This window comes from Castanea sativa, chromosome 11 (genome assembly GCF_040712315.1).
Source record: "Castanea sativa cultivar Marrone di Chiusa Pesio chromosome 11, ASM4071231v1".
NCBI lineage: Eukaryota > Viridiplantae > Streptophyta > Magnoliopsida > Fagales > Fagaceae > Castanea > Castanea sativa.
The window spans coordinates 710,047-731,240 of NC_134023.1; the positions used below are offsets into that span (position 1 = coordinate 710,047).

General features: G+C 34.5%; 3 protein-coding genes across 3 annotated transcripts; 2 read left to right on the forward strand and 1 right to left on the reverse strand.

Moving 5' to 3' along the window:
• Positions 1-6,732: 6,732 nt before the first annotated feature.
• LOC142615003 (uncharacterized) lies at positions 6,733-7,248 on the forward strand. Its single transcript, XM_075787655.1, has one exon. It carries the CDS (start codon positions 6,835-6,837, stop codon positions 7,060-7,062), a length of 228 nt encoding a protein of 75 aa, XP_075643770.1. The 5' UTR covers positions 6,733-6,834; the 3' UTR covers positions 7,063-7,248.
• Positions 7,249-10,362: 3,114 nt separating this feature from the next.
• On the forward strand, positions 10,363-12,555 carry LOC142615434 (uncharacterized). Its single transcript, XM_075788177.1, has one exon. It carries the CDS (start codon positions 10,363-10,365, stop codon positions 12,553-12,555), a length of 2,193 nt encoding a protein of 730 aa, XP_075644292.1.
• A 5,972-nt stretch (positions 12,556-18,527) lies between these two features.
• On the reverse strand, positions 18,528-20,626 carry LOC142615437 (serine/threonine-protein kinase PBL34-like). The gene is given in 4 exon segments (XM_075788179.1): positions 18,528-18,656; positions 18,770-18,906; positions 19,977-20,112; positions 20,240-20,626. Coding segments are annotated over 4 exon segments (789 nt in total).
• Between the last annotated feature and the right edge of the window lie 568 nt (positions 20,627-21,194).

Genomic DNA, 21,194 nt, shown 5'->3' on the forward strand with positions numbered 1-21,194 from the left:
GAGCAGACATTTGGGTCTTTGGGCTCTAATAAGGAAGGCCAATCTGTTCTTGATTAAAAGCCTGTTAATACTGCAAATCGGCCTATACGCCGAGGGTCCGAGGATACATTTGAGGGTGAGTTTCTCCTCGGATAGACCTAGGAGGACTCGAAGATTCGCTAGAGAGATCAAGACAGAGCTCTAGAAGGACTGTTGGTTAAAGGGGGGATCCCTGTACCCTTTAGAGGCACCGGTGTTAGAGAAATATCTTAGAAAAAGCTGTCACCTCCACATTAAAGATCTTGCACTTATCTCCCTGGCCGCATTAATGGAGAAGTGACCCCTGAACAGTAGAATTGAAACCTACTATTTACTATTTAAAACACTTGAAGAAGGTGGTGTCAGAGAGGAAGGGGAAGATATGGGCAACACGTGGATAAAGCACCAAGAGAAGAAGTATTTAAAGGGAGTAGAGTCCAAAGAAGAAGGGGGATCGATCAATTACGAAGAAAGAAATTAAGAATTGTAATCTTCAAGAAAGAAAGAAAGAGAAATAATACATAAGCCGTCCTCGGCTAATGTCCGAGGAAGCTTTTTTGCAATAATCTTTTACTATTTGCAAGTGTTTTTACATCTTAGCCTGTTTATTAAGTTTCCAGTGTCCTTAACTAGATTTCAGATCCACACTCTATAAATTTCATTGTTTAAGGCTCGTTGGGCTTGAGCCCATAGTTGTCTTTGGCTCCAGGTGCAATTGTGCACTTACAACATATATTTGTCATTTGAAAAGTTATGCAATAAATTACTTGATATAAAATGCATTATTTTGAATTCACAACTTATATCAAGAATAAACTCAGTTAAACTTATTAATACTTATTCAATTATTTTAAAATTATACAAATCCTAACATTGCTATCTAAAACAAAATAATACAAAGATAAGTAAAACAAATACACAAGTTTTATTTCTACACAATATCAACATTCTAAAATATAAAACAAAATTACAAATGACTTATTGGATAACTCATTTGATAAAAAATAAAAACATATAAGAAACTTACGATCTTGAAAATTAATTTTATAATTTATTATCAATTGTGGTTGACACTCTATTTCAATTTGAGATATACATTAAAGGTTGATTGCTTATTTATTTATATATGGTTTCATTTATGAATATCATATCATTGTTAAGCAACACACACTCTAGGAAATATCATAATTTATTTTGGACATAAATTGTTTAAAAAATAGGTCTAAGCATTCATAATTTATGCTAATTTGATACTTAGGCTTCACTATTTTCACACTTGTGAATGTTTCTCACACATATCCACAATTTTAAATCTATATTTTTAACTCTATTGTAACCAGATTATCTTGGAATGTACTTTACTATTTGATATCTAAGAATCTTTACCCATTACAAAATGCTCAATCATTTATCTTTCAATTAATTTGCATACAATTATGTAAATGTATCAATTTTTTCCTTAAAACTTATAATAAACAATTAAACCAATATTGTCTTAATTTAACTATTTTTTTTACCAATTTTTTTTAAAAAAAATGGTTTGGGTCGGTTTGACCCGCAAAAACATGGGTTGGGTAACACGTCAACCCGTTTTTGTTTTAGGTAAAAAAAAAAAAAGATTCGGGTTGGGTATTTTTCGAGTCAAGTCAGAAAATTCTGACCCGTTTTGCTATGTCTACTCACCCTTGAAAATAGGTCACACAAATCCATTATAAAATTCAAAACGCACTATTATCCATATTGGCAAATGGCAACCCACGTTTGATAGTATTTTTCATTTTAAAAAATCAAACAACCACACAAACCCGTTTAATTAGTTTCCCACTCCAAAACAAAAACCTCCCACTAACATAACCTCCTACTACTCGTAACTGGTTATGCTTATCAGTTATCACACCACATCTAAATGTTTCCAACCACCATGAGTCTCTTAAGCAAAAGCCTGTTTCCAGAACTATTTTCACATTTCAATTTGGTGATTGTGCTGCCCGAACCAAAGCAAAACAAAAACCAGCAAATGGAGCAATTGTTTGTAGTGGAAGCTCTTAACAAGTGTAGCAATAAAACGTTGTTCAAGAATGGAGGTTGAAACATATGTGAGTAACGCCCAATTTTCTTGATGAATTCTTTAGATTTTTTTTTTTTTTGAAAAACGCATTCGTAAATATTACAATTTTTATTAAAATTTGTACCATGATTTTATGTAATTTACATTCATATTTTTTATATGCCCAATTAGCTTTTTGACTTGAATGGCCAAATTTTGTTGAATTTCACTTGGCAACATGTTTTTTTTTTAATTAGAAAACATTAAAAAATTAATACGAAATTACTAATTGTAACGACCTAAGGAAAAATGCTAGCCACATCTGCACTATACCTCAAAAGGACTAGTCACTATTGAGGTTCCTTATAGTTGTTAATAAAGCCTAAATCTACCCAGTAAATACCCAATGTGAGACTCATCACACATTCACACATATCACACAATCAATCAAATTAGGGCATTACAATCTCCCCCACTTAAATCGCTAACGTCCTCGTTAAGACCCACTTTGTGGGGTAGTGTCTTTGAGCCACATGAGATTATCGGGCCGGCTTTGATACCATATGTAACGACCCAAGGAAAAGTGCTAGCCACATCTGCGCTATTCCTCAAAAAGACTAGTCACTATTGAGGCTCCTTGTAGTTGTTAATAAAGCTCAAATCTACCCAATAAATACCTGATGTGGGACTCATCACACACCTACACACATCACACAATCGATCAAATTGGGGCATCACACTAATTCACTGCAGTTATATTAATTTGTAGCGTAAGGATCCTTCACCTAAGGCTATACATTTCTTCTTCTTCTTCTTTTTTGTGAAGACATCTAAGGCTATACATGTTTTGTAGGGATCATTTCTTTCTTCCTCCCTCTTTCTTTTTTTTTTTTTTTTTGTGAAGACATCTAAGGCTATACATGTTTTGTAGGGATTGACTGGTGTCTACAAAAGAATTTATCATGAATTTATTCATTATAATACTTCATTATCCTAATGTTATATTTGATTTATTTCCCCCTCAGGAAATTCTATAACTGATTGTGGTTATTTTTCCCAATATTATGGTGGTGACTGGTGAGGGAGATTCAAGGGGGATGGAGGACACTGTACACAGGTTCAGCTAAAAGGATTTGAGGCATGGAATAATATTTTAATTTTGCAAGTGTGTAGTGAGTAGTGAATAAGTATGTTGCTCTTCAAGATGCACGTACATGTTGTCTACTAAGGCAAAATTATCCCTTGCTTCATGATATAGAAGTTAATTGCAGATATACATTTTTTTGTTTGATAAAAAATAAGAAACACGTGAGTTAAATTAAAGATAGAAATTTATATAGAAGCTGTTTAATTTAGACAAAAAAAAAATTATATAGAGGATGTTTAATCAGATGGAGACTACCTTTCAATATACTAGCCTCATCACATGTGTTTCACGTGTGCGATGAGGCTTTTTTTTTTAATGTTAAAATTTTTCACTCATTCTAATTTGAGATTTACATTTTTTTTTTTCCACAGAAATTGTGCATTTAAGACTACTAATATTGCTAGAAGGGTCATAAGGTTAGCTACAAAAAATGAATATCGAAATAAAATTAAAATCATATGTTCATGTGTGGATTTGTTCATTTTTTGTAGCTAACCTTATGACCCTTCTAGCTATATGTTCATGTGTGGATTTATAGTTACACCAACTTAACAAACTCTGCTAAAAGAAAGAAAGAAAAGGAAAGAATAGTTGAAATAATGAGGAAGAAGAAGAAGAAAAACAACAGCATAGCATGAATATTGAATAGTAGGTACGTAATAATTACACTTTGAATTAGCTGGTATCTACAACAAAAAAGCATAGTGCGTTAAGGAAAAGGTAAAACTCAAGTAGTCAACTGAATGAAACCCATGGTGTTTGCTGCATTGCATTGCATATTGGGCAATAAATAAAAATCTGGAATTAAAAAAAGAACGCAACTTGCGTTGTATTGCATTGCATTTGTATTAGCAAACACAAACACACACAGACACAGACATAGACATAGTTAAAGAAACAGAAGCTACCTTTCCCGGGCATCAAGATCCACATGGAGTAACGCAGCCAAGTGTTGAATGCTCGATGACTTCACCAGTGAATGTGAATGAGAATCGGTCACAATTGAATAGACAATACTCATCTTCGCTACTCTGCTCGCTTCCCTCTCTGTTACAATCCCAGAGCAAAAGGCGAAGACAACACTAGGAGAAAGAGTATCCTGTGCTAGACGTGTCGGGCCTTGTCAGCTTTAAGGTTGTATAACTGTATTGCTATGTTGTAGACTAGACTTTTTTTTTTTTACGAGATTAAAATTTTAATCTAAGTGTATATGTATGTAAAGCTCACTTCTAGAGACTTGAACTCCGTTTTTTACCCTTCACACCTCGTAAGCACTTACTTGAGGAGCGACCAAATCACTAAGAGTGTGCAGTGGTTAGATTAGACTTGAACATACTACTTTGTTTACTTGTCTTTGTCTACAAAATACCCATTTATATATTCACACCTCTGATTTCATCTTTTGATAAAAATTTCTACCTTTTTATTATTAAAAAAAAAAATGAAAGGGTACTTGTTGTCGTTACACTATTAAATAAAAATATTATTATTATTATTATTATTATTATTATATGTCTTAGAAGATAACAAAATAAGCTAACAAAATAGTTATTATTATTATTATTATTAATGCAAATTGTTAACATTCATTAAATATTTTCTTTAAAATAAATGTTGATTACATAAAAAATGGCCACATATCCTTAATTTAATTTACAACCAAAGCAACTAGTATTTTATATTAGTATAATCCAACACTTATTGTAATTTTAAGAATAGGACACACTTTTTTTTTCACAGTTTTGCCAAATGCTTATTTGTGGTTTTAAAAATTGTGTTAAAAAAAAAATCTATTTTATCTAAACTTGAAGGTGAAAATTAGTAAGCCCAACATCAAAAGTAGAAATTTGTTGATTTTAAACTTCATGAAAAATCTCATTTAGATCTTAACAAATTTGACAAAAAATTTACTTGTCTTCTTTACTTTGACTTATAAATTTGATTAATCTATTATTGCAAAATAATTGAAGTTATAATTAATTTATCCTTTGATCTCCAAAAACCTCATGGCTACTGGTGGCTCTCTCTCTCTCTCTCAAGCTCAGCCACGGCGAAGCTTCACGAAGCCCACGCCACAACTAGCACTAATGGTAGATCAACTCAATAGTACCACCACAACTGCTGGCCGTTGCCTCCTCCTCTTTATTTCTCTCTTATTCTCTTTATTTTTCTGATTTATTTTCTCATTTTATTATGGCCGAACCCTCTTTTGTGTTTGGTTTTGTAAATGGTTTTCATGGTTTGGTTGATTTAGGGATTGGATTTTTTGTCAATTAGAATGATTTAGTGATTTAGATTTGGGTTTGTAAAATGGGGTATTGGGTGTTTTTGATTTCGAGCTTAGCTATTAGAGTTTAGAAAATTGGATTTTAGGGTTGATTTCATAATGGGTTTGGATGTACTACACAAATAATTGTGTTTTGGTGATTTCAAAATGGGTCTGGGTGTTTTTGATTTCGAGCTTGATTGTGTGTAAGATTTATTTGTGGTGGTGGGCTTTGTAACAATGATGGTGAGGCCATGGTCTTGCTGATTTGGTATGATGTTTGGACTTTGGTATACACACAAAGAAAGAAGAGAGAGAGAGAGAGAGGGTCAAAAAGACTAACATCCCTAACAATATTTAGGGACTAAATTTGTTGGTTTTGAAATATTTTTGAATATAGTTGGCATTATCCCAACTCTCATGATATGTTACTGAAATTTACCCTTATAATAAAATAACATATTTTACCCAGTTTTACACAATTCAAAAAAAAACTAAAATCGTGACTTAAAATCACGTTTTTCATGTTAAAAATCATGACTTTTATCTCCAGTTTCAATAATTTTTGAGTTTATTTGCAACAAGTATTACCCTTATGAGAATAACCCTCGAATACCTAGTCATCACAAGCACCTTAAAGCAATTATTACATCTATTTGTTTTGGCTGGGTACCTTTAAGATATTCAACAGTACGTAGGAGTATATGTGTAGGCATATTATGTAGTTATGAGAATGACCCTCGATTGTCTACCTAGTCACCACAAGCACCTTAAAGCAGTTGTTACACTTGCATCTCTATTGGGTTTTAAATTGTTATTCTGTTCTTGTCATATTAAAATATGCTTGAAAAGAGATCAAATCATATTAAATTATTATGTTGTTGTATATATATACACTTGTATGCTCTAATTACTTGTTTAGAAAAGGTAATATAAGCTAGCTAGCTTGGAAGCGATTGAAGATGTTCATGACCTGTTTAATTTAGAGGTCGTCTTAATTAATTAAGCGTGGGTTCACAGTCTCAATGCCACACGGTGGCGGTGCGGTTCCATATGAGTATGCATATATACACGTTGCAATATGCAAAGTGCAAATACAGCACACACCACCACGTTGGTCATGGCATGCAATGCCACGCTGACTAACTTTAATGATTAACGTGGCCTGCTCTTATACTAGACACGAAATATATGCAGTACCGGCTACAAAAGTATACTCGAGGAATGAATATATTATGTACAGCCTAAACAATTCATGTATAAGCTAGGGTAGTGGGTGATGAGGTTATATATATACACTAGTAAATCGAACTTGTGGCATATATAGGCAAAGGCAAATTAAGATATATTACAGTGATGTCAGGGGCACAGGGAGCACAGCCACCGGAGTCAAAGACTGCAACAACATACGAGTCAATATCTGGGGGAGAGAACAAAACAAAGATTGAGATACGATCAAAAGAGGATCAGGGTATGATTCAAATAGATAAGTTGCAGGACAAGGTCCAAGATGCTGCTGGAAAAGGCGGCCCTGTATTTGGTGCTGGTAAAATGAAGTCAAGTGGTATGTATGAGTCAAATTAAACATCTCAATATAGTTATCTGCCAGTTCAAACCTGGAGGAAAGAGGAGAGGGTTGCAATGGTTCGAGGTCAGTGTAAAATTTGGTTACTTTTCATAAGTAGGTGAAAAATACATGTAAATAATTTGGTTACTTTTCATAAGTAGGTGAAAAATACTTAACATTGGAACGCTTAAACCAATGCCATCTGAGTCACTTTTTGTTTTATTTTTGTTTTTCCCATTGACATATTAGCCTTTTGACTATTATTGGTTCATAATTATGATCCATTTCAAATTAGTATGGAAAAATTGTCATAAATTGAAAGAGCACTAAAAAAGAAAATGAATAGTGTGTGTGTATATATATATATATATATGTGTGTGAGAGAGAGAGAAAGAGATGAGTTCAAGTTATACCTAATGTAACTAACTTTAGAGAGGTTACATATTTTTTAAACTATTGGATTTAAGTAGATCCAATTATAAAAAAAAGACCTTCTTTAATACTAATATTCTAATTCATCTCATTTATTATCCCTTATTTAATACATTTCATATTTATTTTTAAACCCAAAAAAATTAGAACACAACTATTGCTTTTAGTTGTTCTTTATCTCTACGTTTCTCTCTCTCTAGAACACTCTTCTCCGGATCTTTTTTATTCTTTAAGAAAGTGTTTCTCCTTCTCTTTTGTTTTTGTTTGTAGATTTAAGTTCCTTACATTTTTATGTTTGTGTAAATTAATTTGTAAATTATGTGCTGATGATGACAAACAATTGGACATGATTCGCTGCAACAACATTAGATGTTGTAGCTATGAAGATCAACTAATTTACCCTTTTGTTTCTGAGGCAAAAAGTTCGAAATAAGCCATTGGTCATTGCAATGGCCCCTTAAAAAATCAAATTTATCCTCAAAATCAAAGTTTTTCATATCCGTTTTTAACCTTGTTTTTGTTGGTAGAGTGTTCCTATGTTTATCTATTTTTTAACTTTTGCAACAATCTGCTAATGATGATAAACATTTGGGCATAAGATGCAACAAAAGACCCTTAAAAAATCAAATTTATCCTCAAAATCAGAGTTTTTTATATTCGTTTTTAACTTTGTTTTTGTTGGTAGTGTTCCTATGTTTATCTATTTTTTAACTTTTGCAACAATCTGCTAATGATGATAAACATTTGGGCATGAGATGCAACAAAAGAGAGAGTGTTCTAGAGAGAGAAACGTAGAGATAGAGAACAACTAAAAGCAATAGTTGTGTTATAAATTTTTTTGACTTTAGAAATAAGTATGAAATGTATTAAAATAAGGGATAATAAATGAGATGAATTAGAATATTAGCATTAATGAGGGTTTTTTTTAAAAAAAAATTTTATCGTTGGATCTACTTAAATCCAATGGTTTAAAAAAGGTGTAACTCTTTAGAGTTATTCCAGGTGTAACTTGAACCCATATATATATATATATAATTCTATTCTAGCTTACCTGATCTAAATGTATGTATTAAACTTCCTCCTAGAGACTTGAACACTGACCCTTACACCTCCACAAGCACTTATGCTTCTAGAGTGTCCATACTTGTGAACAGACCTCGGAAAGTACTGACAGCAAGTTCTTGGGAAAGTATAAGCAACTCGCCACAAGTGTAAGGAGACTATAGTGCCCGAGGATGTTGACATGTCCTCAGAAAGACCAAGGACCAATTTTGAAGACCATCAGGCATAAATTGAGGAAGAGAAGAAAGATTTGTCGTCAAGCAAGAAAGGTAAGAATACAGATAAAACACCTATCATCTCCACATTTAATGCACTAAGCCCACTTAGCTGGCCACATTAATGAGGAAATAACCATTGAACAATGTCCTCACAGCTCATAGCCTAGTGCAACAACCTTCTAGTGATGTCCTGATGGAACATGTATTAAGAAAAATGAACCCTAACCCTCCAAGTGGAAGGCCAAGATATGACTTAGGGGACTATATAAGGCAGAGAGGTCACTATGAAGAGGGGATGTAAACATCTTAAAAAAGAGAGAAATAAGAGAATCATCATTGTAATCTAAGAACAGGTGTAATCTGTATTTCGAACCAAACCTGAGGAACATAATATGAGCAATCCAAGGTTATTTTTAACCAATTCTCACGTCTCATACTTAACATTTATCCTTTCATTTCTAAGTTAGTCCAGTCCACCTAAATAGAGGTAACAAAGGTTGATTGGCATCCCACTTTTACAAATTAATTGTGTGAGGAAAAAAGCAAATTTGACTTATTTTTGCCTGCCACAATAAGATAATTAAAAAAAAAAAAGTAGCAGAGGAAGCTACTTCACAGCAAGAGGTCAAGAGAGCTATTCATTATATTATTAATAATTAAACAATTGTCGTGCCACGAGGTCCATGAGTCCACAATAGAGACACCCTTTTCTATTCAGCAAAAAGAAAAAAGAAAATACAAATTGCTAGGCTTGTCATACGTACTAGAGGACTTGGAAATTTAACTGGTGGTCTTATATAGGCTAGAAGTCAATTAGGTCCTTGGGTTTTTCTGTGAAGACTGACAAGTTATCACGGAAGACTTGTCAAGGAGAAACAACAATGCAAATGCAATAAGGACCAAACTCACCTAGCCCCAATCATGGGTTAGCTCTTATAAACTTCAAGTCAAGATCCTTATTACTATCAAAGAAATATTGCTGTCTGGAAGTTTTTTGGATTTTTCGTTGTCATTATATCCCGATCAATGCAACTAATTTTCTGCTGCATATTTTCTTGGGCCAAGATCAAAAGCATGAAGTCTTTTAGGTTTAAACCTAACAAAATGACTTGCTGACATTTGAACAAGTATATTGTAATTGAAAATCAAAATCAAAAAAGATATTTTACGTTTGTTAGTCTTGAGCAGTTACACTAACAAATAAAGAGTATTAATGCATTCTTTGACACGGTTCAGTCTTTGCTATACTAGTGATGCCACTATGACAATGATAGATCCTTCAACCATGCAATACTTGTTTTATGGTTAAGACTACTGACACAATTTTTCATAGTCAAGAGCTAATAAACCAAACTGGGGACTATACGATTTAGCCCCTCAATGAATTTGCATGGATGGTTCCGCTTACAAGTCGTGCATAACCAACTTTTCTTGACAGATACAAGATAGGACATGGAATTACAAAGTAGAAAGTAGAAACCAAAATATTTTCTATACAGAACATAAGACCAGTAACTAATGTACCCTGCCTATCACTTTCACTCGGTTCCTTTTTAAGTCCTCTGGCAAAATCAGCCTAGCAATTAACCAGCTGCAGATTAATTCATGGCACCCTTCCTATTGATCTCTCAACCAATAGTAGTATGTGTTATTTTCGTTCTTTCCTTTTCTTCTACCATGGATAGTGCAATATTGCTAGTGAGAGCAAGTGACTCATCATCATCGCTTGAACATGAAGCAGAGGCTCTGCTGGAGAGTGGTTGGTGGCACTGGTGGAGTTCCAATAGAAGCAATACCTCAAGTCATTGTAAGTGGCCTGGTATAGCTTGTGACAAATCTGGAAGTGTGACAGAGATTAAACCACCTCAAAACTTCACAGTGGGTGACGAATTTGGGAAACTCAACTTCTCTTCCTTCCCAAACCTTGTTCGGCTTGATCTTAGTGGGAAAGGACTCCAAGGAAGTATCCCTGCTCATTTTGGTGTTCTTTCAAAGCTCATGTACTTCAACTTGTCCTCAAATAATATGACAGGTGAGCTTATTACTTGGCTAGCAAATCTCACCCAACTAGTAGAGCTGGATCTTTCAAATAACCATTTTAAGGGTCTCATCCCCATGCAACTGGGAAATCTGAAGAATCTGGTTGCCATAAACTTAAGTGGTAACATGCTCATAGGTCCAATCCCTTCATCCCTTGTTCATTTGACCAACTTGACATCTCTATGCCTCAGTTTGAACCAGATCAACAGTTCCATCCCTTCAGATGTAGGAAATTTGAAAGAGCTAGTTCACCTGGATCTTAGTTCTAATTGCCTTAATGGTTCAATTCCCTCATCCCTTTATCATTTAACCAGATTGAATTATTTGTCCTTTCATTCAAATTTCATAGAAGGTTTCATAGACCAAGAAATTAGGAATGTAGAACATTTAAGTTGGCTGGACTTGTCTAATAACAAGATGTCTGGTGTCATACCAATTGAACTTACCAAATTAACCCAATTGGAGTACTTAAATCTGTCCTCTAACCAACTTTCTGGCCGCATACCTCCTGGAATAGACTTGCTTTCCAATCTTATACATTTAGACCTCTCCCATAACAGGCTTGTTGGACAAATCCCAACTCATATTGGGAATTGCAACAATCTAAAGCATTTGTCATTGAACAACAATAGTCTGAATGGAAGCATTCCAGCCCAGTTTGGCAGCCTTTCATTATTTTATATTGACATTAGTCATAATGTCATCAATGGAAGGATAGCTCATCATTTGGGAGAATTGACAAGCCTAGAATTCTTGAATCTCTCCCATAATAATCTCTCTGGTACCATACCTGATTTCCTTAACTCCATGACCCAGATATCATCCCTTGACTTGTCATATAATAATTTGGAGGGTAAGATTCCACGTGAGTTTAAAGATAGATACCCACCACAAGCAATCATTGGCAACAAGGGTTTATGTGGTGAATTCAAGGGTACGCCTTCTTGCTTGACATCTACAACCACAGATTCGAAAGAAGAACCAGAGAGGGATAGGCTTCACTTCTCCACTGTCTGTCTATATCTATTATTCTACCTTTCTATTATTGGATATCTATATATATTTCTATCTACGAAGGATGATGTTGAATCCGAGAGAACTGTAAACAGAAATGGAGACAGAAATGGAGATTTACTCTCAATATGGAATTATGATGGAAGAATTGCATATGAAGATATCATTAAAGCAACCGAGGACTTCAACATCAAATATTGTATTGGAACCGGAGGTTATGGCAGTGTTTACAAAGCACAGTTGCCCAGTGGATATATTTTTGCCTTGAAGAAACTTCATCAACTAGAAGCAAAGGAGGCAGCTCTCATCAAGAGTTTCGAAACTGAGGTAAAAGTATTATCTGAAATAAGACATCGAAACATTTTGAAGCTTCATGGATTTTGTTTACACAAGCAATGTATGTTTTTGGTTTATGAATACATGGAAAGGGGGAGCTTATATTGTGTCCTATGCAATGATGATGAAGCTGTTGAGTTGAACTGGACAAAGAGAGTGAACATTGTTAAGAGTGTGGCACATGCTTTATCTTACTTGCATCACAATTTCAACCCACCAATTGTTCACCGGGATATATCAAGCAGCAACATTCTATTGAATAAGGAATTTGAGGCATTTGTCTCTGACTTTGGTACAGCAAGACCTCTGAATCCCAATTCATCCCATGAAACTATACTTGCAGGCACATATGGATATGTTGCTCCAGGTGAACACTTCAAGCTTTCTTCTACCTCTTCATCACTTTAATATTGCATACTTCTTCCTGGCACTTTTATTGTTTAGACCTGAATAACATGATAATAAGAAAATATAAAACAAATATGTACTAAGGGCGTTATTTTTTTTTTTGGGGCAGAATTTGCATATACTATGGTCGTGACAGAAAAATGTGATGCCTATAGCTTTGGGGTAGTGGCACTAGAAACAATAATGGGAATGCATCCAGGAGAGCTCCTATCGTCATTATCACTATCTTCATCCAATCAAGATGTAATGCTAAAGGATGTCTTGGATCCACGCCTCTCGCCTCCAATAGATAAACGGGATGTGCAAGGTATTGCCCTTGTTGCAGCAATAGCATTTGCATGCTTACATTCCAACCCAAAGTCCCGACCAACCATGGAAAGTGTGTCTCAAAAATTTCTCTCTCACAAAGCAAAATTGGTGAAACCTTTCCGTGAAATTTCAATATCACAACTTTGGCAGAAAGAATGTATTTGAATGAAGAAAGACCTAATGGATCATGGATGTAGTGTCTAGATCAATGTAATATCACTCCTTTCCCCAGTTTTGCAAATTGAACGCATCCCACTTAGCCCATAGGATGAAGTTCAAAAATAAGTTGGTAGTTCTTGTAGTCACTAAAAATTAAATGAGCGAATAATTAAATATAAAGGGATTCAGTGTAGCTTGATCTTCCACTTACAATTAATTTGCATGTAGCTTATAACTTTTATCTAAACCTACAACTTGGAAGGTTGACATCCCACTAATTTTCAAGGAATATTATGCATTTATACCCATCATATGCACTGATTGCAACGAAGGGTTGAACTTGGTTTATCTCCTTACTTTCCACCAACTACAACCACACTCCTGCAATAACTAATTTATGAAATCTCATTCCTCAGTTATGCATTTCTTCTCAAAAGCAATGATGAGAACAGTCAATTTATGAACAAATTTTTTTTTTTTTTTTGAAAGGGGGTGTAGATGTGTCATCAATGTCTTATGATGGGAGAACATCATATAATTTACATATTTGAAGCTACAAGGAATTTGACAAAAAAAAAATGCATTGAAACTAGATGGCAAAATCTAAAGAATAGTTGAATAGTTCACCTGAAGCATCATATAAAAGCATCTGCTATTCTGATTTGATGAATCAAGAGCAAGTAGTCTGCCAAAGTTGGATAGAAAATCTCCACTTCAAAATTCAACAGAACACAGTAACTTGGAGTAATACTCCCTCCTATCACATAAAAGATCTCACATGTAAGTTTCATATAACAACAGATCACACATGTAAATTTCATGGTATACCCATAATTCATGTAAGAGGATAAAAGTATTATTCCTAAAATATCGAATAATTCTCTTACATCATGCCTTGGCCAAACAATTGACAGGTGCAATTGTGATGCAGAGTATATAATAATGCATGTTCCACACCATTTATTGCCTTTAATCCCTCTCCTATAAAAAGTAAGATATTTTCTCATTATGGTATAGAGATCAGTGAGGGGATAACAGGACTGCCACTCATTAAGTGCCTCATTTGTAAATGAACGAACTATCTTTCTATACTGCCTGGTTTCTCCAAAATGTCTCATTGTTTACGGCTACTGTAAACAACAGATGGTCACTACAGATCATTAAAAACAGCAGTCCTTAATGCAGCTGTTCATTGAAAATGACAGTAATTTATTCTTCCTGGTCTGAAAAGAAATGCTTTTCAAAATGACTAGCAAATCTGTTCAAACCAGTAACAAATCATTTACACTAATAGCTTCACATGGAAAACCAGCTGCCCTAGAAGGCTTGCAGCTTAAATATTAAAAAAACAGCTTAATTTACCAAAAAATTGGATATAAACCCCAAACTATATTCTTTACATAAAAAATAAAAAATAAATAAAAGGTGCTTAAGAAAGAGAATTACCCACCACCAGTCTCAAAGTTTGAACATGCAACAAATTCACATTCAATAAGCAATAAGTTATTGTGCATGTATACTAAAAAGGAAAGGCTGGGAAATATTTTGGATTAACTATAACGCTCAAAACCAATTACAAACCATATAAGTGCAGCTTCATGATTCTCTCCAGGTCAACTTCACCAGTTACATATCAAAAAGACAAAACTCCAATCTCCAAAACATAGAGAGCAAGCCACACTGTCATCTCTCATAAAGAAAACATCGACATTGATTTTCAAAACAACCCCCAGATTTTTTTTTTCCTTCTGTTGGAAAAGATTCCTACATCCCTAAAAAGATGACATAAAAAGAAAAGGAGACAAAATGGGAACAAAAAGAGATAATATTGTCACACCCCAAACCCAAAAGGGTCCAAAGCATGAAAAACACAACCCAAAGGTACCTATAGATTTTTCCATTTTGAAAATTCAATCCAAATAATTCATACCAAGTACCAACATCAAGAATTTTCATAATAATTTCATTAGAAATACTCCAAAAGTAAGTCAGATCTCTACGCAATAATTACAATGACCATTGGCCACAAAAGAATGGAGGTGTGGATTAACTACATTTAAACATCTTATTTCTAAGAAAGGATAAAAGTCATCGCCAAAATCAGTTACAAAACAATTGTGCAAAATCTCCCTAGTGTGTGCAGCTTCAACACTAGGTTAGGAGTCTCATACACCTAAGGTCTATAATACCAAAAGTCCAGCCTCCAGAAAGTAGTTGCCTAACTACTACAAGCCATAACATCTGACTCAGAAGGTTGCTGCCTGCTCTGTAAAAATTCATAATTAAACAATAGTGAGACAAAGCTCAGTAAGTAGCAATGTTAATGTGTATAATGAGATGACAAATTCATAATGACGACTACTTTAGCATGCATGTCATAACTTACGGCTTCGAGTTAAGTTCAACAACAACACTTTCCATACAATAATACATTAATCGCATTTTAAATAATGGAGCACAAAAGTACTCAAAATAGTACATTGTAAAATTACATTACTTACATGGTAAGCCAGATGGATATCCACTAGATTCACTAAAATAGAACCCAAATTCCAGATATATATATATATATATATATATATATAGTAGTTATCCACACAGGCTAATATGGCAAGTTACAAATGTCATACAAGCTCAAGTATAAAGCTTTAGGCTACCATGTCACGAAGACTACAAGAACAAATCATTGCCAAACACAACTTTACCCAAAAATCTTCTTCATCTCATAAAATTTCTTTAGAAACTAAGAATTTCTTCACTTGAAAGATCTATCACAAAACTAGCATCACAAACATGTACCAAGACAATAAGGCATCAAACCCCCCTAAATCTTAGCTATAGAAAACCTCAAATGGCCACCATTTATATAGGTAAATAAAAACACTAAGCCCTTCATCAGAATATGTTCACCAAATCAAAACTCTTAAGGCTTAATCATGTGAATATCACTTCAAAAGCTTAGATCAACAATATGAAAATCCACCAAAATATTTAAGAGTTTTTACCTTAATAGTTTGAGATGAAGGAGCCTAGAGATTTTTACGAAGTTCCCCGGTGAATTTCGTCGCATAAAGATGGTGGTGGTGATCCGATGGAGTGGTGGTCGGTGAGGGTGGGAGAGAGAGATGGAGGTTTGTGCGTGTGTTTTTGTGTGAATAAAAGAAAGCAAAGTGGGAGAGAGAATGGGCTTAGGTGACCGGTCAAAGGGAGACTGAGAGATATTTTAAGAGATTGTGGGGGGTGGGGAAAAGATGTTTAGCCATGAACATCAGTCCACGTCAATATATGAAAAGTCTTTTAAAATACAAAAAATAGCTCTTTTTATACCTTTTGATAAAAAAATTCTCACATTAGTGAGTATAAAATAGTGCAAAATATACACCCGGCTGTATAAATGAATAGTAATAATGTAAATATACACGACAATTGTTCACGTTTAAGCGATTTTTTTATTATTTTTTTTCCTCTTTTTTCAAACTCCTTCTCTTCCCAACTATTACAACAACCCAGAGCACCAGAATAACTACCAAACCTAGTGTCACTACCAACACCATAACACAGAGAATTAACTCGAAATCAACAAAAAGTTAACCAAAAATCAACATAAAATTAACCCAAAATCAACGGAAAAGCAATTAGAAAATCCAATTAAAAAAAAAAAAAAAAAACCCACTGAAAACCCAACTCAAAATAAATCAAAACTCACCTGTAAACCCAACCCAAAAACAGTCCAAACCCATTGGAAAACCCAACCCAAACCATACTCAACGGAAAATTCATGTGAAATGCCCAACGGAATTGGATCTGCCGCCTGATCTGCTGCCACTGCTGTCGTCGGGTCTTCCATTGCTGCCGGTGGATCTTCCATTGTTGTCGTCAGTTGGGGATGGGAGGCGAAGGGTCGTCGGTTGGGGGTGGGAGGTGAAGGGTCGGTGGTGGAGGAGAGAAGGAGGGGCGAAGGAAAGAGGGAGGCCGAATCAGTGGAGGGCTGAGGTGGCGAGCTGGATCGGCAGTGACAGCGGGCTGGGTGAGATGACTGTGAGGGAGAGAATGAGGGAAGGAGAGGAATGGATGAGACTTGTGAGACCTAAAAAAGGAAAAATGGAGAGGAAATAGTGAGACTAAGGATTAATAAATAATAATAATAAAACAATAAATAATATTATTTAATTAGAATAGATGTATAAAATAAATGAACTAATGTGGGTGTTTTGAAAATGTGGTAGTGTAAAATAGAAAAAGTAAGTTTTTAGTGTAAATTAGACGAAAAATTTTAAACGGACTGATGTGGTTGCTCTTAAGTGGGGGATTTAAGAAAGGATTTTAGGCATGTTATAGTATATTATTTTTTGAAATTTTTTTTGTTAGGAGTTGAAAAAATTTTACAATTTTTTTAATTTTTCATAAGATGTTTTAAAAAATGAATAGTTTAATGTATGCTCTTAGCTACACATTAACCGGACCCTTTAAAAAATATCTCTCAAACTTTTTTTTTCTCTTTTTAAAGGGTGGGGCGTTACAAATATGGTTCTCAATGTTATGGCTTTGAAACACTTGAGGTGTTTGGTAGAATAATTTGAGATGAGATTTTTGTAGTTTTTTATAATTTTTTGAAATACATGTGAGTGAAAAGTGTGCAAAAATATATGTAATGTTATTTAAAATGTGAAAATATGAGTTTGAAATTTCTCACCAAACAGACCCTTGGTTTTGGGGAGTGGTGGAGATGGTGATGGTGATATGGAGACACATGCGGACCATTTGGTATGGAGAGGCTCCTTGTTGGTTGTCCATTCCTAGAAAACCCTGTCTGCATTCTACTGCAGTTTCTAGCATTTGGGTAGGACCCCATACGCTCTGCTTGTATATATAGCCTGAAAGAATGATGAAGATGTCCTGACACACAATAGATAGTATTAGCCATAGATGATTCAGATAACTCACTTAAACTCTTATTTAGGTTAAATTAAAGACGTTGATCACTCAACTGAGAGTTAGCTAGCAAAACTTTTATTGTTTCACTTTTTCTTTTTTAAGAGAACCAAATCTTTCTATACTTCACATACTTTCTATCCTCTACATCATCTGTTTGCCCCAGCAAAGGTTATAGGTGCAACTAGTGGAAGAGGAAGTCACGTGAAACAACTTGAAGGTTAGCTGAAAATAAAGAGGGATCCGATGAGGTCACAATAGCATAAGTTTGGCAACGAAGGTGTTGCAACTAGCAACATCAAAGAGGTGAGGATGGTAGTGGTATCAGTGATGGTGACCATGTCAGTTGCAAGCTGGAGCCAGGGTTTAGTTTCATTGTAAAGGTAACATACATGGTGCGAAAAGAAGATATGTGCAAGGAAAACACAACAATTTTTATGAAGTAACAGATAGTGCTAAAAAAATTAATCTAGGATCAAGGAGTACTAAAAGCAGCATTGAATTATAATAGACACACACACACAAACCTATAAAACATAATGCAGAATGATGATACAAACAATTCAACCATATTAACCTGTCATCACATACTCCGGGGCAGCATAACCATAAGTTCCCATCACTCGGGTAGATACACGAGTTTTCCCATCTTCTGGATCATCTTTGGCAAGTCCAAAATCAGAAAGTTTTGCATTGTAATCCTGGAATAGAAAGTTCTTCGCAATGAGCAAAGACAAATATAGATATTGTTCACATAATTTGAATCACAAATGGAACTTCTTAAATAAGGAAAGAAAATAAAATAATTACACACCGCATCCAACAGGATATTAGATGTTTTAAAATCTCGATATATAACTGGCTTTTCAGCTTCCTCATGAAGATAGGCAAGGCCCTTTGCAGCACCAAGGGCAACTTTCATTCTGATGGACCAAGGAAGAGGCAGGGACCCTGCTCCATGTAACATAATTATTACCATAGACAGCGAATTAAAATTGCCTACTAGAACATTTTCATTTGGTACTAAAAGACATTATCCATTCAATTGTAATAATTAGGTGGTCTATAGAATTTTACATGCCGTTACATAAAAAATGCAATCTAATACAATGCATAGAAAATATAGTATTGTTTCCAAATGGTCACTTGTTGAGTGCTTTTTTTATGAGTGTTCATTTGTTGAACCCTTTAAACTTTTGGGACAATCAGTATTTTAACATAGTATTAGAGTATAAAATCCTGAGTTCAATTCTTGTCTTGTCCACTTTGCCTCCTATTTAAATCCCCACGTGTTGGGCCTCACCTATTAAAAGGTAGTGTTGGTCCACACGTAAGAGGAGGTGTTAGAAATATATGGTTAAATTATTAAATTTATCATATCTCAATAGCTTAAATATTTGGAATAATTAGTAATTTAACAACAATAATCTACCACAAGGATTTCTTAGAGAAAGAACTCAAACACACACATAAACCAAATATATGCCTTAAAATTACACTTATGTGTGTGTACTTTATGGCTTAAAATTGCATACGTTAAATATTCATTGCCTTTCATACACACTTAAATCTGTAATAATTTTCTCTTCCTACAAAAAGCCAGTACACCTGAAGCTTTAGCTAATATTTTCTTTTCTTCAACTTATATTATTTGTGAATATAATTAGAGCCAGTTTTATAAGGAAACCCTATAGGAAAAAAAGATGATAGCATGGAACAACATTAACTCTCCAGGGCCACTAAATAGGGAGCAATGAAAAGGGAAAAAGGAAAAGTTAAAAATAAATAAATAAATAATTCAAGTTATTACAAGATCCGAAAGAACATGAGTGGAGAGTACATATCCTATTTTAAGGAGAGCAGCATTAAATAATTAGCCAATTTTAAATGATAGAATAAAATTCATGGATATCTTCTTCATAGCCGACACCAACTATTTTGTTGAGGATTCATAGCTAACCTAATATTGAACACATGTAAGATGGAGAGGAAATTTGAGAAAAGTGAGTGCAAATTCATACTTCGAAAAAGGTTATTCTCCAAGCTTCCTCAAGGCATAAACTCTTAGACAAGTAGCCTCTGATCATCCTCAATGCAATAACCAATTAATTTAACCAAATTAGGGTGGAGAAGGCCACCGAGATAATTAACTTCAGCCTGCCATACGGAAAAGAATCAAAATTACCTTTTAAGTCATAGAAGTGAAGGTAACAAGCTACCCAAATCTCTAACCTGATATTAGTGCAAAGAAAAGAAATAAAAAGTTGATAATGAATTCTCCTACCAGCCATTCTTTATGACCTTGTAGTCCATCATGGTTGAGGGTCTTTACTGCAACTGCGACCCCTGTTCCAGGTTTCACTGGAGCAGTTCTGTTCTCATTGATCCAACCCTTGAATACACATCCAAACCCACCCTCTCCAAGAAGAGTCTCAGGTCTAAAATTCCTTGTTGATGACTTAAGCTCATTAACATCGAATTTTCGAAGTTGTGAAGCAACTTTCAATTCCTCAACCAAGTTGGGAGTTGATGGAGTACTTTCTGCAATGCTAGTTGTTGAGGATGACACAACAGGAGCAACTGGCTGGTGTTGGCTGGTATCATTTGTAGATTTACTCTCCGCTGATTCACAAACAGAAATGACACAATCATTTGGATCTAATTCAATCATAACCAAGTAAGCTATAAATAAAAGAATCTGCTAATCCTGAGCTCAAATAGACTGGAAGACGTACAATATACATGTACAAGGAGACAAGCCTCTAAATGCATGTAGATGCATACACATAGGTAGTTTGTTACTGTAAATAGAACATGTATTGAATTTAAGGTAAAGCACCAATGTTGTGCTGTGATATAAGAAATCCTTGAAGCCTGAAGGAAGAAGCTCCAAAGAATAACTGAAACTGTGATTTAGCATGACTAGTAACCTGATGAAATACAAAATAATTTGAAGTCTAAACAATGCTCCAAAGCATGACTAGTAACATGACGAAAAATATTAGGTTCAAAAAAGTCCACATGGGCTTGCCAATACATAAGAACGTATAACACAGTCCATTAAAAAGTTATAAATTTCACGGAAGCATGTTGAGCACTTGGCAACACTAGAATTGTGTCCACGTTGATGTTGGGATACATAAGAACAATATACGCGTTTGGTTAAAAATTCATTACTTTCTTCAAAGCACTAATTATGTAAATAAATTAATGCTCCATCAACATGATCTACACTTCAT

What these genes read in the sequence shown, in the direction of transcription:
- LOC142615003 (XM_075787655.1), top strand. Translation starts at nt 6,835, where the DNA reads ATGTCAGGGGCACAGGGAGCACAGCCACCGGAGTCAAAGACTGCAACA.
- LOC142615434 (XM_075788177.1), top strand. Translation starts at nt 10,363, where the DNA reads ATGGCACCCTTCCTATTGATCTCTCAACCAATAGTAGTATGTGTTATT.